The 16,866-nt window shown below is 34.2% G+C and overlaps 1 protein-coding gene across 6 annotated transcripts in view; it reads left to right on the top strand.

Annotated features, from left to right (window-relative positions):
• Positions 1-16,866, top strand: part of KDM4C (lysine demethylase 4C) — a 255,205-nt gene that overhangs the window by 209,199 nt on the left and 29,140 nt on the right. For all 6 annotated transcript variants that reach the window (XR_008441497.1, XM_054004325.1, XM_054004330.1 and 3 more), the window contains one exon: positions 12,683-12,868. Coding sequence is in view for 5 of the 6 variants with exons in the window: in XM_054004325.1 (XP_053860300.1) it covers positions 12,683-12,868 (186 nt within the window). In the remaining variant the exon portion in view is untranslated. The remainder of the gene's footprint in view (positions 1-12,682; positions 12,869-16,866) is intronic.

The raw sequence follows: 16,866 nt of genomic DNA, 5'->3' as shown, positions 1-16,866 counted from the left end.
TATATGACATGTCTTCAGATTGAGAGGTGTAATTCCTTCCTTCACCTGACTTCTGTAATGTATTATGCCAGTAAGACACAGTGAGGCATCTTTTAGTGGTCCATTAACTAAGGAGTTGGTTGCACTCTATGGAGAGAAAGAGTATCTTCCAGAAGTCTTAACTAGTCAAAAAGAAGTTTAGAAAATGGGTGTCAAAAGTCAGGCTATATGCTACATGTTCTTCCTCTTCTGTGATTTTTGAAATATTGTACTTTCACACTTTTCTACATATTGTTGCTGATAGCCTTTGGTAGGGAATTTTTTAAAATTGCCTTTAAAATTAGGTCTGCACTTACGAGTTTGTTTCCCCATGAATGAGTCCTGCATTAATGAAAATGTTTGTGATACAAATGCAGAAGGAAAGAAGCTCTTCAGATTGGATAATTGGGCCAGTGGACCAGCCTAGTACTTATTAATTTAATGAAGTACTGTTTGCTGTGGTAAATGGATTATGCTTTTTGGGAGAGAAAAGTGTACAGCCAGATAGCAAAAATGAGAAAACAGATATTTTAAAATTGAACAAAATAGTTTGCATACTAAATGGATCCACTTAGACCAAGTAGATGAGTCAGTAAACACACTGAACAGGTAATCAACTTATAAAAATTATCTTTCTGCAATGCAGTTTTATTGGACTGGGTGTCATAGTGGAAGAGAGATCAGCTTGCCCTTTAATAACAGTCATTGCTAAATACTCACACTAAACAAATCAATTCCATGTCCATCAAGGATACAAAGTATTTCTCAGAGCAGAAAATTGTAGAATGAAAAACATTGAAGATAAAGATATGAGGAAAAGTCTAACTTCCTTCAAACCTAATCACTGTATCTGAAAAGCTAGTTAAAGGACAAGACATACTGAATAAATTACAAATATAAACATTAGACATACATGTTTCTGTATGAAGCAAAATTTGAATTGTGTACAGGAAATAGCAGTACAAAATGTAATGAAATGTTATCCATAGGGGATATCCCTGTTGGAAATACCGAAGACACACATTTATTTTTGTTCAGGTTCTCTTAGAACTGCATTGTTTCACTTTTTTATTTACTTTTAGAATGAGAAATACATTTGAATTATTTGATACATTCAAATAAATAGTAGTCAAAGCCTATTTATATAAGGAATTAGAGCTGATACTGCAGAAAGTCAGTAATTGCAGACATTTGTAATGTTTTTTCATTATTCTGATATAAAAGAAATCTGTGTTCGTACATATATTTCCATGCATTTCATTATTTGTCACGAGATTCCCTGTGAGCTTCTCACTGAAGTTTGACATGTACATACCAGGTATTTTTGAGTTTCCTAGGGGTTTTATACAGTATTAGGCTGCATTTCTAGGTGTAACCATAGAGTGATCCACGTTCGAAGCCCATCTTTGTCTGAATTTGTCAGAGTCATATTCTTAGGAGGCACTGGAACATTAGAATGTCCTTTAAGCCATTTCCCTTATAATGTCTTGGGCTCCAATAGCATCTATGGCAATAAGACACTGTATTAAATAAAAATATATTTAATCTATTGTATTCTTTAACTTGGATGTGTATGGTGGAGTTTCTGAAGCATGTTTGAAAAATATCTATAATCTGAGTACTTAGGACAAAAATAATTTAAATCTGGATGTGTTTGATGCAGTAATAAAACCCAGTGTTGATTCTCAGAAAACTGTGGAGATAAAATCGAAATCAGTTAAAAACATCTGCTAGTTTGGCTAGTGTTGGGGTGTATATTTTCTAATGAACAAAAAAATGCATTATGTGTGAAATTTAGCTTAACTGGTAATAATTTATATAAAAAGGTGCGTTCTTTTCCCATTTCCTCCCTTTCCACCTTTCTCCTCTTTCCCATCATTTTATCCCCCTTCTTCTATTACCCACTTTTATCCTCCTTCTGCATTGTCTTCCTTCCTTTCCTCCACCTTTTCACTCAGCTTTACCCCTGCCTTTCCCCCCTTCCCCTCTTCACCCCTTCTTCTCTCTCTCTCTCTCTCTCTGCTTTTTTTCTATAAACATGAACAATTCTCCATCTCTTCCCATGTCTGAGCAAGATAAATGAACTAATTTAAAATATCTTCCATGCCTCATCTGTCTACTCCAGAAGCTGTCAATGAGCTCGGATTGGGAGCTTTCATGCCAATAGTCTTCAGTAAGCAGTTGTAATATTTTGAAATAAGAATGTTGTTTCCATGGCAAACTTGAAACACTTTGCAGCTATGCTGACATGCACATACTTTCAGGTTTATACAAGAAGGATGATACTTTCTTAACCAAAGAAAGTATATGATACTTTCTTAACCAAAAGATCATTTGCATACATGTCCATAATAAAGATATCATACTGTTCTTTTATTGTTTTAATTGCTTGAAGAAAGTAACAGAAAAAAAAAAGATGGAGGGGGGAAACAATTTTAAATATAATGCTTCTGCATTTTTGCTAATAATTATTTTAACCAGTAAGTGTATTAACAACTAATATGTTTCAGTTTAGAGAGAATAATGATTTGTTGAATTTTTATAATGGCTAAATACTCTAAGGCAAGACTCACCCTCTTGTGCATCTGATTCTTCTGAATATTTACTTAGTGAAGTTAGTACAGAACTTAGACATGAAGGAAACATTTAGAAATAGCTTTCTGTTTCTTGGACACTACAACTGATTCATTTTAGATTGTAGAATTTTTATAAACTTCTTATACTTAATACATTTTAATATGTCTTAAAAAATACCATACATTTTCTGTGCTGCCTTATCACTTTTGTCTGTTCAAATTTTCTGGTTAGCTAAAATGTTAACATCATCTCAGCTGAAAAACAGGTTTTGACTTTTGGGTAAAAGCTTCAGAAATAATATTTTCTTTGTGAGCTGTAGAGTCCCTCAAGCTTTTTAGGACCAAAAAGTAAACTTTCTGTTATACAGTGCATCTTAAACTTACGTGTGCCTTGGCCCCATCCTCAGGCAAAAAAACCCCAAACAACAAGAATGAAAAAAAGAAGCCCAGAAGCCCACACCAAACAAAAATTACCCCATACAGCTGTAACTCTGAAATAGCCCTCTATTCCAAGTTTTGACTTATTTGGTTGTTTGCATGCTATTTTTAGTACCTGGAAATGGCACATCTCACATTTGCTCGATTTACTGTAGGGATGACAGGTATTTCATGGCCAGTAACTTAAGTACACTAAATGTTTTTACTTATCCTAATTTTCTAGTAGTGTATTCTGTCCACAGCAGCTTCCCTTAAACAGAGAACAACTTGACAAGCAGCTGTGGCCTCATTCAGTGTGCTTCACAAGCACAATATTTTCCTTCCCAGAGGCAAAGTGCATTCACCTACATAATTGGCCATGACCCTTCTCACCCAGAGGACATATACTGAAGTCCATTCCTGTCTTCTAATCTTTTAAGATGCAAAGCAGCACATTACTGTCATGGTTGTAGGTAGAAGGAATTTTGACATGTGTGCTTTTATTGTCATCAGAGGTTTCTTTTTGAGCCTGACAAAGATTCTTGGTTTTGAGCATTGAAACCTGTGTATCTTAAATTCTGTACAATTGTCTCTTTAGTAATACTGGGTTTTTTTGGTGTCTGTATGGAAATACATTTTTAGTTTATGGATATTGCTATACTGACTTGCCATTCTCAAAAGGATAGTTTATTAGATGGTGGTATCTTTATTTTGATAAAAGCTATCTTTGCATTTCTTCATTTCATAAATTCTTTTTGGCATATTGTTAAGAATATAATCCTTTCAATGCTGCATCTTGGTGGCCTAATTGCTATCTTACTATAATGGCAAATTTCTTTGTGTCTGTATGTGTTTTTATGAAGTACCATAATGCAATCATTAAAAAATAAACTATGTAAAAACAGTGCTGATTTCTGTATTATGTATAAATAATATTATTCAGAGCAATACTTTGCATTAAATGGCAGCTCATGAAGAATTGGAGGCTGAAATGGCCATTAAAGGCTCTTAAAGTTCTCTGTTCATTGTCTGTTAAAGACTCTTCTGAGTTGGCAAATTCTAGATGTCTTCTCTAAGTACTTTGTGTAGCCATGCTCTATTTTATGGGGAATCTGTCTCTTTTGAAATTGAATAATACTGAATAAGTCTACCACTGGAATTTAGCTTGATTGGCTTTGCAGGAAAACCAATGGAGATCATGACGGAGAAGTTAAGCATGCATCAACAGTGTGCCCTTGCAGCAGGGGATAGACCGCATCCGGGCCATGATTTGTAATAGTGTAGCCATGAGGCCCAGGGTATTGGTCCATCCTTCCCTTATTTGACTTTGTTAAGACATCACCTGGTCTGCCTTTTATTGACATATGGGAGAAAGTCCAATGGGAGGTCACTGAGATGGTCAGGTCTGGAGCACAGAATGTGTACAGAGGGACTGAAGAAACTGGGTGTGTTCAACCTGGAAAAGAGACACCTTTTTGCAAAGATTTCACTGCTGTTTATACTGAGGTAACCAGAGGATACAGACAGGAGAGAGAGAGAGAGATGCGTGTTGGAAGTACGTGTGGTGGTAGGCAAAGAACACAAATCAGAACATGGTAAATTCCAGTGTTGTGAAATTCCAGTGTTGTAAAAAATTATTATCAGCTTTTTACTATGAAAGCTGATAGTTGAACAGGTGCCCAGAAAGGTTGAGGGATCATTGTATTTGTAGATGTTCAGAAGTCAGCTGGATGGGCCTTATGCAACCTGATTTAGGTCTGCCTTGTAAGTGTTGTTCTACATGAGCTCTGGAGGTCCCCACCAACCTCCATTATTCTTTGGAATAGCTTTTCCCTTGTTTTGTGCAGTTGTTCTGTCTCTCTGCCGCACACCGGGGTTTAGAAGTGTGTGACTGAATGACTGGAGTGCAGAAAAAACCTGGACTTGACTATTGCCTTAAATTCCAGTAATGCCTATAGGAATCAGCTGGAAAAAGTGCAGTTAAACTATAATACTGGGGATGCCTGGAGGCTGTAGCAGTGAGGCAGGGAAATTATGCCTCATCACCTTTTCAGCCTAAATGGCATTTCACAGCTTGTCAGATATTTTAGCCTTAGTATAAATGGCAAATCTGTTCAAACTGGTCTATGCAAATCGGAAGGAAAGTTTTAATAAAAAGGCTTTCTTCCTGAAGAATAAAGAAAAGGAGATTCTTTCCAACCTCCTGTATTAATCTGCTTGAAATTTTGCCCTTCCAATACTAGCATCAGTCATTTCTTGTTCAGTTCAGGATGCCTGAGAGATGCACAGAATACAGGCACAGTGCTTCTAAAAAAAAGATATTTTTAATCCTGTGTGTTTGTTATAGTACAGTCTGGAGGATAAAAGGTGAAAATTGTGAGAAAAAAACCACAAGATCTGCAACATTTCAAACCTACAGGGGAAGAAACATTGTCTGGAAAAAAGATTTGGTTTGTCTCTGATAAAAATATGTGTAAAAAATACATGACTATGTAAAAACTACAATTAAGATAAAATCTTGAGAGTCTCCTTATAAACTTTGGGCTCACAGTGACATATTACTTATTTCTGAGAGCAGGTGGATATGAAGAAGATAAAAGAAGAGTTAGGATGACTAAATTCTCAGTGTCACCTGATGTATATGAATCTGGAAGAAAGGGGTTTATTCTTGAGTTCAGTGAATATGTGCTACCTATGTATATAGGGATTCTTCTTTTTAAAAAAGATGTTGGTGATTGAATGTTTTCTATTTAGTACTTGTAAATAAAACTGAGGAGATAGTAGAGATATGTTTATATGGTATTTTCATCAGTAGATCTCTATGGTAGGATTAGAGACATCTCAAGTACTTTCAGAGTATCTCTGACAGTGTAGAGTGCTAATATTACTGCTCTAGCCTGTAAAAAGTAAGAACTTAATGGTAGTGCTTGGTGTTGGAATCTTCAAGAATACTGAAAATAAATATACAGCAGTTTATTTCTCAAGATATGGCATAGTCATAGATATGGTCATTATGAGATCACAGCTGAAGCTCTAACAAGACCTTTTATTTCCTACCTATTGCCTCACAACACTTGTTTTACCAGTGACTGAGACTGCGTAGTGTATCACAGAAGTACAAACCCTTTCATGTATTTTCAAAATAAGTACTTCTTCACCAAGTGTTTTGTTTTCTTTGATCCTTTTTATTTTTTAACCTATCATTTAATGACTTTCAATCACACAATCCATGCTTCAGGAGAAATCAGATTTTTCTTACCTCTGCACTGTATTTTTGTCTTCCCTTTCCTGTTAATTAAAAGCTATTATTACCTTAACAGTTTAGTTGAAATAATTGATGGATATAGTATTTATGTGTGATTTTGGCAAGTCCTGGTAGTTTTTTACCAGCTCTTAAAGTTGTATTTTAAATCAATATGTATATCTGGCACGACTTCAATATCTTTTCATGTTTAATTCCAAATTAAACAATTTATAAGTTCATTCATTGAGAGTAGACCCAAAACTACATTATCACAGAGTTATTAGAGAATAGGATTACTGTCTCTAATTGCTGCTGATGCATAAGTGTTATGTTTATGTTTCTGCTGAAATTTATAGCTAAAAGAATTTTGCCTACATCTAGATAATGCCTGCCATCTTTAATTTGCCATAGCCCCATACTATAGGCAGACTTACTGAATAGTAAGAAATCACAAATTGTTTTCCACAGGCTCTAGGGCTTTTCCCCTCAGGTACTGGTTGTTATGTTTGAAATACCAGAGGGATGCAAAATAATCTCGTGGTACTTTCTCTAACAACATTCCTAACAACATTCTCTAACAACATCCCATTAATTTTATAGAATTGCCTGAACATGCTGAACAATGAAGTAGAATGTATCATCTAACAAACTCTTTCTTCACATGTTCTGATGCTGTCAGTTTCATAGCTCAAATACTCATCTTGGTTTAAATTAATCAGGAATAAAGGGAAACATAAAATGTAAAAGCAGTAATGAGTTTGTTTCCATAGAAACATACCATGCTCTCTGCCAAAATTAAGTGCTGACTTTGTATTCTAAAAGATAGTTCTGCAGACAACATGTGCTCACTGATCTGCAGATACTGTGTCAAATGTCTTCATCATATTCATCTTCTGACTGTGCAACACATCGTTAACAAATCTTTGTGCGAGTACCTTGCTGACAACACTTGCTGTAATCTTTGTCACTTTTATTCCATGTTCTGGCTTTGGAATGGAGAAGGAAAAGATTAGTTTCACTGTGCATTTTATATTGTAAGTCTCAGGTTATAATTGATAACAATTGATAACAAGCTGATAAGCTTGTGAACATCCTTCTGCCAATATTTTCTGTAAGATCTTTGCTGTATTAAAAATCTACATGTATCTGTGAGTACTATTGCTTACAGTAGGGCTGACTTTTCATATCTAGGGTGTGGTTTTACATAATAACAATTTTGCTTGTCTGGATGTAAATTTTGTAATGTAAATTTAGAAGCAAAATAGATTCATTACAAAATGGAGATATGATAAAGCAGACATTATAGAAAAAAAAACAGAGGTGATATTTCATCAATTTTCTTAATTTTACAGTGGTGCCTCTGTCTTAGTATTTCAAATGATACATAGAAGGCAAAAAAACAGCAAATATATAAAAGAGGGTGAGAATATACAAATCAGTTACTTACTAGTAGTTACTAACCACCTGCAGCAGCAGCAGCAACAGAGCTCTTATGGAATCATTTTTAGTAATATTTGAAAATCTAGTAATTTTTTGAGGCTCTCTTGAAATAGCTTCTTTTTGTAGTATTTAATGTTTTACTACAGTGAACTCCTTCGCTTAAGTAATTTTGATTGCCAAGACATAGAGATAATTTTGGGGAGAAATTAATACTGAAAGTTGTTTCCTAAAATCTATCCCTGGCTTTTTGCTGCGACCTCAGCTTGTGCTTATTTTCATAAATCCTTCCATCAGAAAACACTGCTTCTGTGATTAATTCATGATCCTTTTAGGGACTGGAGTTTTATTTGCAAATACCACTCCTTTTGAGGGAAGCAATTTCTAAATATTTAAATAAGGATGCATAAAAATTATTATAAAAGTTACCAGTAAGCTGGTGGTTGCAAAATGCTGACATCTGGTTTCCTCAAATTCATTCTTTAAAATCCATTCTGTTAATAGATTTGCAGACTGTTAACATTAAAGAGCTATTCCGTGATGATGAAATTCATTTGAAGCAGAATATTTTTCTTTGCGGGGCAAAAAGAGGTCATTTTACAATCTAGAAGATTGCAGTGCATTCTTCTGTCCTATATTCTTAAATCTCCAGTTATATAAACAATTTTATTTATTCTCCAATTCATTTTACATCTGGATCTCTGATTAAGATTGATCCTCAACTACTTTCCCCTCGGTCTCTGCTTTGCACTAATATCTAGCAATCATTAAATCAAAATTACATTCTTCCTAGCTGTCTAGAATTGCTTTAGCTGGTAGGAACAGCTGTAGTTTGAAGCTACTGAAAAACTGTCATTTAGGCTTTGAATTAGCATTATTGTATTTTAGAAAATGTGTTCATGGTATGTCAAGTTTGTTTGTTTCAGAAGTAGCAAACTTACATACCTAAATACAAGGTTAGCTCTGACAGAAAGGTGTTTAGACCTTTTGTTTTGAAGGAATAGTTTGGGATTGGTTCCATTCTATATGATTCCTTCATTTTACAAACTTACGAAAGTCAGAATTCAGGGAAGAGGTGGGGGAGGGTGAAAGCTCAGTCTTCACAGTCAGTAATTCCCTTTCTTCTATTGAGATTCTGATGCCTTTTTCCTTTGGTGACTTTCAGTGGGGTTGTTTTAGTTCTTTGTTTTTTGTACATTTACATCATACTCCATTTTTTGTTCATGTATCACCATACTATAATAGATAATATTAATATATGAAAAAAGTTTAATAAAATATTTAAATTCATATATTGTAAAACCCCAAGTGAGAGTATGAGAAGTACATTATTTTTCATAAGCGAGGGAGGGAAAGAATTGCTGGTATAGGCCAGACATAGCACAGTTCAGTTTACTACTTACAGCTAATACACAATTTAGTATATAGTTCAGCTAATGTTCCAAAAGTCTATGCAAAACAGATTTTTTATAGCTTGCTCTGCTTTTGGCTTATGTGTTCTGATTTTATTTATCAATTAAAATGGATTGAGTATTTGATGTATAGTTTCAAATATGAAGGGGCTTTTTCACTTACATCTGAATGGGGGACCATGTTGCCTTAATACAGTTATGCAAGCTGTAGTTTGCTTGAACACTGGAATTTTATGTGTACTTTTCAAAATTCGTGCCTCAGTTTGAGAGTCATTGTAAAGCTGAGATACATCTGCACAGTGTAATGCTTGTACAAAGGACAAAGCATCTTACATAAAATAAGAAACATATATCTTTATTTGCAAATCTTGATTATTTTCCTGCATTCTTGAAAGAAGAATGGTTTACATAGTTTTTCTGGTATTCCTTAAGCACAGAGAGAAATAGGAGGTCTTTTTGATTTTCCTGCATTTTTCCACATGGATTTAATCCTTTTGATACCTGAAAGAGTGTATGATTGTAGCACAAAAGATTAATGTGGGTTTGGAGTTAACTGAGGTAGCAATTGCCCTCCTTTTATTTGCCAGTGAGGTAGATTTATTACATGGTTAAAATGTGAATTTTTTCACTTTCATCACTCAAACTTAGGTCTGCATTCACAGAAACACTTATGGCCAAGCAGTGGTCCTTTTATATAAGAGTAAATTTAAAGCAACTTTACCCTTCACCCAAATTACACAAATTTTGCACCAACATGACTGAAATAAGAATACAGTCAATAGTAATTGGACAGCTTGGTTTTTAATAATTATTTTAATAATTATTTTGTATTTTAATAATTGTTTTCAGTACTTTCAAGTTGAAACTCTGAAAAGCATTGAGAAATGTTTTCTCATACTATACCAGTTTGTCAGACATGTTCTCATTAAGTTCTCTTACAGGGAGGGATGAAGTTTTACTCTAATTTCTAAGGATTGGCTATGGCTATGCCATTTAATATGTTGCATTTTCAGTTTTCCTGATTACATTTCCAGTTTCCCTTTCAGCATTTCTTTCTGTCTTGTGTAATATAGCTTTTAATTTTCACAGCTTTTCTACTTCTGGAAGGTAATAAACCTTAAAATATTAATTTAGAAGAGCAATTGTATGTATATAGAGCTGTAAGTTCATCATTTTTCTGAAGCTTTACTCACGTAGTATAGTTTCAGATTTTTGCATCTCCCAAGGTTTTATAATACTTTATTAAGATACAGGAGAAACTTACAACCGCATTGTAACGTTTACATATTTGCTCCCTTGTGCATGTGCAACCAATAATTTAAGGGGGACCAGCATTTCCCACTGTGATGTTACAATTTCTTCGGTTAATGTTAGTTAAGCTGTACTTTACTTTATTCCTTTTCCTCATTCTTTACATTTTCTTTGAACTGCATTTTTGGGGTGTTTATTTCAGAACACATGTGGGATTTTTTTTTGGCTTTGGGGTATTTGTTTGGTTTTGTGGTTGTTTGGGGTTGTGGTTGGTTGTTTTTTCTTTGTTTTGGGTTTTTGTAATATTCATAAGTGCTTTGGTCTTCTTCCATTAATCTGATTCCTGACTTTGTGTATATCTGTATGAAAAAACATTCAAGAGGAGCTCTGTTATTTATATGAACTCAGTATCTAGGTATTACACATACTAGATTTCAATTGTATTTTTTATCTGGATGTTCCACTTAGTAGGTTCTGAATACGTATATATAAAAGAAATCTCTAAGCTCCCTTGGAAAACAGTTACTCCACTTATATGAAAATGACCTCATGCACATGAATACAAACATGCAACAAGATGTCAACCCATGAGCAAAGTTTCTAAACATTTCTTTTAATGGCAAATTGTCTTTACCTCTTACTAGTCTTTAAACCTGATGGTGCTACAGTAGAGCTGAATTCAGGTCCTTTGAGTGAATAATAGCTAATTTTTTCCCCTATGTTCAGATGCTAGGCATTACTTTTAATTTCTGCTTGTGCAAAGCCATGCAGGCAGTTCACTTTCAAAGGGTGAACATGAGGGCAGAACTTGAAGAGTATTTCACATTCAGGGTGATACAGGAACTAGGACCAGTGAGCTTGACAAGGCTAGCCCTTACCAAAAGTATTATTTCTTTCACAAACCACATGCCAGAAGCCATTGAAACTATTTAAGTACTGATTTATACAATAAAATTTCTTCTGGTTTTATGCAGAATAAGAAAATCAAGGAACAATGGAGAATAAAGTTCTTTGGTCACCTCTGATTAAGAATTAGATGTGAGTTAACAGTAAATGCTTTGTATTATTAATCATGCAGCAAAAACATACCAAAATTATTTTTACTTATGTTCTCAACATAAGTAAACATAGTGTGTTTAACAATTTGGTGGGCAGCAAATTTAGAAGAAGTGGAAGTAAGCAATATTTCAAGAGTATGTTTTATTGAATTTGTTGTTTTGTGTCATTGCATAAAATCTGTTTATAGTAGCTGAGATAATTTCATGATCGTCAATAACATTTGTATTTTTGTTAGCCGTGATGAGAGCTATCAGAGGATAAGTCTCATACGTGATATAAAACAGTTGTCCGTAGAAGTTACTGAAATAATTATTCTATCTAGCATGCTTGTTAATAATGTCTTATGGTGGCGGAGTACAGTTCGTTCTAGTACTGTCTTTTTTAGTATATTAGAACTTACTCCCCAGACGTAGTTAATGTAGTCTATATCCCTTTGTCTTCTTTTCCTATTGGCTCATTTCTTGTGCCACTTAAGAAATAGTGACATTATTTTCTTGTGGTCTTCATTTTGGCAAAAGGGAAAAAAAACCCAAACAGTGTGTCTTGATACCAGTAAGGCTGTTGACATGATGTTTCAATATATGCCATGAGGACATATACCCTACTGTATTGACATTATGTTAAATACTCAACCAATGAAAACCAGGCTAAAAAATAAAAATGGTCTTAGGAACAGCCTTCAGCTGTACAATTATGCAAAGGCTTGAGATAAAGAAAATGTCTCTAACTTAGAGGAGATTTATCCACTGTACCAGGCTATCTGAGAATGTTGTAGAAATTGTTTCCTGAATGTGTTAGATTAGCCATTTTACAAAGACATATATATTTAGTCCAGATTCATAGTAGGGAGCTAAGTCAAATGATATATGGAAGTCCTGTTTAGCTCGACATTTCAGTCAGACCCATTCTCTTTATTTTTGAGTCTTGCTGTTGTTTTTGGTCAAATCATGTAGAGGGTTTTTGATTTACCGATTTTAGGAGTAGGTTAATTTTCCGAGTATGGAATTTAAAATTAAACTTTAAAATATCTGTCTAACTATCTAATTGCTTGCTATAGCATTGGAACACATTTATATAAAAAAGCAAAAATGCTATGTATTAATTATATTACTAAGTTGACTTGTAATTAATAACTGCTGTTCCTTTCACTGTGCATAATTGCAAGATAAAAAAATGTAATTATTGGATCAGTAATACCTTTTGGTCTTTGAGTTATGTGCAGGAATCATTGAAGTACAGAAAATATTCTGTTTATTTTGCTCCTACAGAAATGTATCTTCTGCAGGCAGAGAGTTAAGAAAATCTCTGGTGCCTGCATTCAGTGTTCATATGGACGCTGCCCAGCATCTTTCCATGTTACCTGTGCCCATGCTGCAGGAGTGCTGATGGAACCTGATGACTGGCCATATGTTGTCTACATCACATGTTTCAGGCACAAGATCAACCAAAATGTGGTAAGGAATGTTTTCTTATTTGTTAAAGAATGGAATCGCAGAATTAAAGTACGTTTCCAGAGAAGGTGGAGAAGAGGGTCCACACTATGTATTTTCATAATTCTGTCTACGATATTTTCATGCATACCAATCTTTTACAGTTTGAAGGTTTTTCCTTATGCTGTTACCTGGGAGAAGTGATACCTGATATGCTTAACACGTTTTTTAATTTAAAGTCCTTATTGAGTATATTGTTTTGACTGCCAGAACAAATCTCTGAGTTCTCTGTTTTGTTAACCTGAAGTGTATTACAAATACCAAGATCACAATATCTTGCAAATACTCACAGATCCTGTGAGATAATGGATGTGGTGTATATGTAAAATCTTTGTTCTGCAGCCAAAGAGTCTCTTGAAAATACTCAATTATAATTATTCTGTCATCTGGCAAAGCAACACTGGCATACCATGAAAATTCATGTTATAACTGCCTTTTTATTTCTATTCTGTGCTGAGGAAGCGCCTTTAATTTTAGATGAGACACAATCAAGAATTATTTTAATGTCTTTTACTTGAATAAATGGTTACTATCTCAGCTAAGAGAGAACTTCATCTATTCATCTTGGGCTTTTAAAGCTGTATTTTCCTTCCTTCCAAACCGGAAGGACTTAACATAGTCTTATTAAGGAAAGAGCTTGGTAAGTCAGTCAGGTTGCATTTTTTTTCTCCTTTATGCATTAGAAATTAAAGTCATAAACCCAGGTAATGTGTGTATCATAGATGTTGATCTTTTAAGACCTTGTCAGTGAATCCTTGGTCTTCATGACAGGACTTAACAAGACTACTAAGAGTAGTCTTGTACTAAAGTGTACTAAATTATAATGCCTCCCAACTAGAGTAATCAGTCCTGAGTGTTCAAGCTGCAGGTGATTTTTTAGAAGGGAGACATATTGTTTATCCCTGTTTAAAATTTCCATAGGCTTGTTATTTTTTATAATATTTTTGTTTTCCAAAATGAATGAACATGTTAAACCAGCACACTTCATGTGGTTTTAATTTCTTGCAAACATTTCCCAAGAAAATGAATTTGGTGTGAAAAACAAACAAACTTAAATTTCTGTCTGCACAAGCAACTTAAAATACTGTCCTTGGGATTTTTTGAAAACAATATAATTGGTTGAAAATTACTGGATTAAATTCCTGGCCAGTAAAAATGGGCAAACATTTCCGTAATGTTCTCTAGTATATTTTTGAGGCAAGTCTTTATAGGTAGGGGGATTTGCACTACTCCCATATATTCCATGCTTTCTTAGTGATTTTCTTGACCTATATTAGGTAGTGTAGAAGAAAAGAAACCCCATCAACTATTGAAAAAAACAGGATTTTGTGTGGCTATTATGTAAGAAGATGTGTGAAGAACATAGAAAGTGTCTTGAAATGAGACTATTACATCCTTTCCTGAAACTCAGCACTAACTTTTTTTAAAATATTCACTATTATTACCTTCCCCCTCCCCCCCACCCCCGCTCAGCTAAAAGTCAGGTTTGCAGAAGAGAAATTAAAGTTATGCTTTTGTGTTTTTAATTGGGCCAAAATTTGGAAAGAGCAGATATTTTGTTAAATAATTTTTTTCTGTAAAATTCTGATCTTACTCCTGAGACAAAGGAGATTGCCATATGTTTTTAAATACTTGAGTTTATACTCTGTCTTTTGGATAATTAATCTAATCACATCTTTAAGCCTTCGGAAGTTTTCTCACCATTGGTTTTCTTGTTATGCTTTTCTTAGCTGTTACTTCATGCAGAAATAACATTGCTCTTCACCATTAGGCATAACAATGTATCCTACTTTTAATCAACTTTTCTTTTTTGCCTGTTGTTTCAGTTTCCATGCTTAGAAGCAGAACAGGAAATCATGCAGACTGAAATATTATACTCACTTAGCTAATGTTTTATAGGAGTCAGATTATCTTGTCAATATGAAAAAATTTCTTCTGGTATTTAGCAGAAAACATTATTCATAAAGCAAGGACACTAATATTTCTTCTAATTTCAAGAAAAAAATTAATTTTTTTCCTGATTTTTAATTAATATAGACTGTAAATATTGTATCTAAATGCTATCTTTGACTATCTTTTTACTGACTTGGTGTTTGCTGCTTTCTTCAAGTTTAAAAAAAAATCAAACTCCAAAAACTCAACAATCAAAGAATGACTTCTGGGCACTAGGAAAAATTGTGACATATACCTATAGTGATATTTTAATAAGTAAATCAATGAGGGTGTTCAACAAAAAAGGCCTACCTAAACAGATAAATGTGTATTATTACTATTATTACCATATCTCTTCATCCCACGCAAGGGCTTATTGTAGTGAGGAAGTAGACTATGCATCCAGCAAATTCATGCCTGTGAATTCAAGCAAAATTTTTCAACATACATTCATAAGCCTTTTTCACTGAGAGTCAGGTTCTGTATTGTCTTCAGTATTTTAGAGTGCCTTTTTGTTGTCAGACATTGAAAACACTAGTGGGGTCATCTGAAGAAAAACCATCAAAGAGGAAATCAAAAGGGAAAGCAATAATCCTTGAATTAATCTGATGCTGCTAAATTAAGTAAACACAAAAATCTAAGAACTGGGTTTTTTAAATGTTGATATTTGAAATGATTTTTCAAAAATATGTTTCCATGTTCATGGACTCAAAACTAAGCCTACCTCTTATATTTGCTGAAGGTAGAGCTTTAGAAATAACACAAAAAATTGCTACCAGAACAATTTTTCTGTATGGAGTGTTTCAGGTTATTGCTGTCATTGCTTATGTTATTTTTTATGTAAATTGGACTGTCAATATGCAAGGAAGGCTTTGTGATTTGCTACTTACAGGTTGTGGTGTGAAATTTTTTCCTTTTTTCTCCTTGACTGTGCTTGTCTCTGAGCATGAAACATATCCCTCACACATTTTTGTCATCAAAACTGCAAGAACATGTAGAAGTACAGTTGAGAATAGGTGCTGCAGATGGATATGTTTTGATTAAAAGAACTCATTCATACACAAGAAAATGAGGAAAAGGAGTTGTATGCAACTGTTCTAACACAAAAAAAAAAAAAAATCAACCCAACCCCAAAAGATCCATATAAGCCCTGCAGATCAGAGAAAGCCAGCTGGAGACAAACCTGTACTCACAGCTATTTCCTATGGAAATCGCAAACAAAAGTAGCCCCAGTAACATTTGAAAGAATAACGATCTTTAGAAGAGGCAAAGACAGGAGACGCAAATACCTGCTGTTACTGGTTTTGGGGCTACTTAAAGTTGCCTTCTATTATTATCAGCCAGTTCTTAACCTCTGTAGCAAGCAGGGAATGAAGGGATGCTGTCGAATGGAAGCTGTAGATCCTTTTTCTGTTGAATACCTTAATGATGAAGTGTCATTATTTGCCACTGTCTGCTGACTACTGCCAGCCCCCGAACATCTCAGAAAGACTAAGCCATGCCTTCAGAATGACATGTTATTCAAAAATAATGAGCTTGATTATTTTTGAAATGTCATGCATAATTTCTATGCTGAAATTGGAATTCCAAGAAGTAAATGATGACGTGAGATTTAAGTTCCGGTATGGAATAACTCTCAGATCTTTTAGGGTCCCCCATCAAAAACTGTAGCCTGAGAAAGTTTCTAGATATTTAGATGTACATCAGATGCCTACTTCATGAGGTTATTATGAATTCATATTCACGCAATTTATGTATTAAAGGTTTTTTGTTTCCAGCCATATAGAAAATGAAGGAGAACGTAATTTTCCCTTTTATATTTTGAAGTTTGCACACAGAAGGGGAGATTATCTTACTTTATATCTAGTTGTTTTCTGTATTTCTGCCACTATCTTAGTTCATTCTTGGCTAAAATTAAGGAAAATCATGCTTTTAAACTACAGCTTTCAGTTAAAGCTGTTTCTTTAATCTTATAGACTCCCTTACATAACAGCTGTCCTTTCTGATGAAAAATTACATTCTTAACGTCA

The sequence above is a fragment of the Vidua macroura genome, chromosome Z (assembly GCF_024509145.1).
Source record: "Vidua macroura isolate BioBank_ID:100142 chromosome Z, ASM2450914v1, whole genome shotgun sequence".
NCBI classification, from domain to species: Eukaryota; Metazoa; Chordata; class Aves; order Passeriformes; family Viduidae; genus Vidua; species Vidua macroura.
Note: the sequence above shows the minus strand (reverse complement) of the source record. Positions and strands in the feature narration are given on the sequence as shown.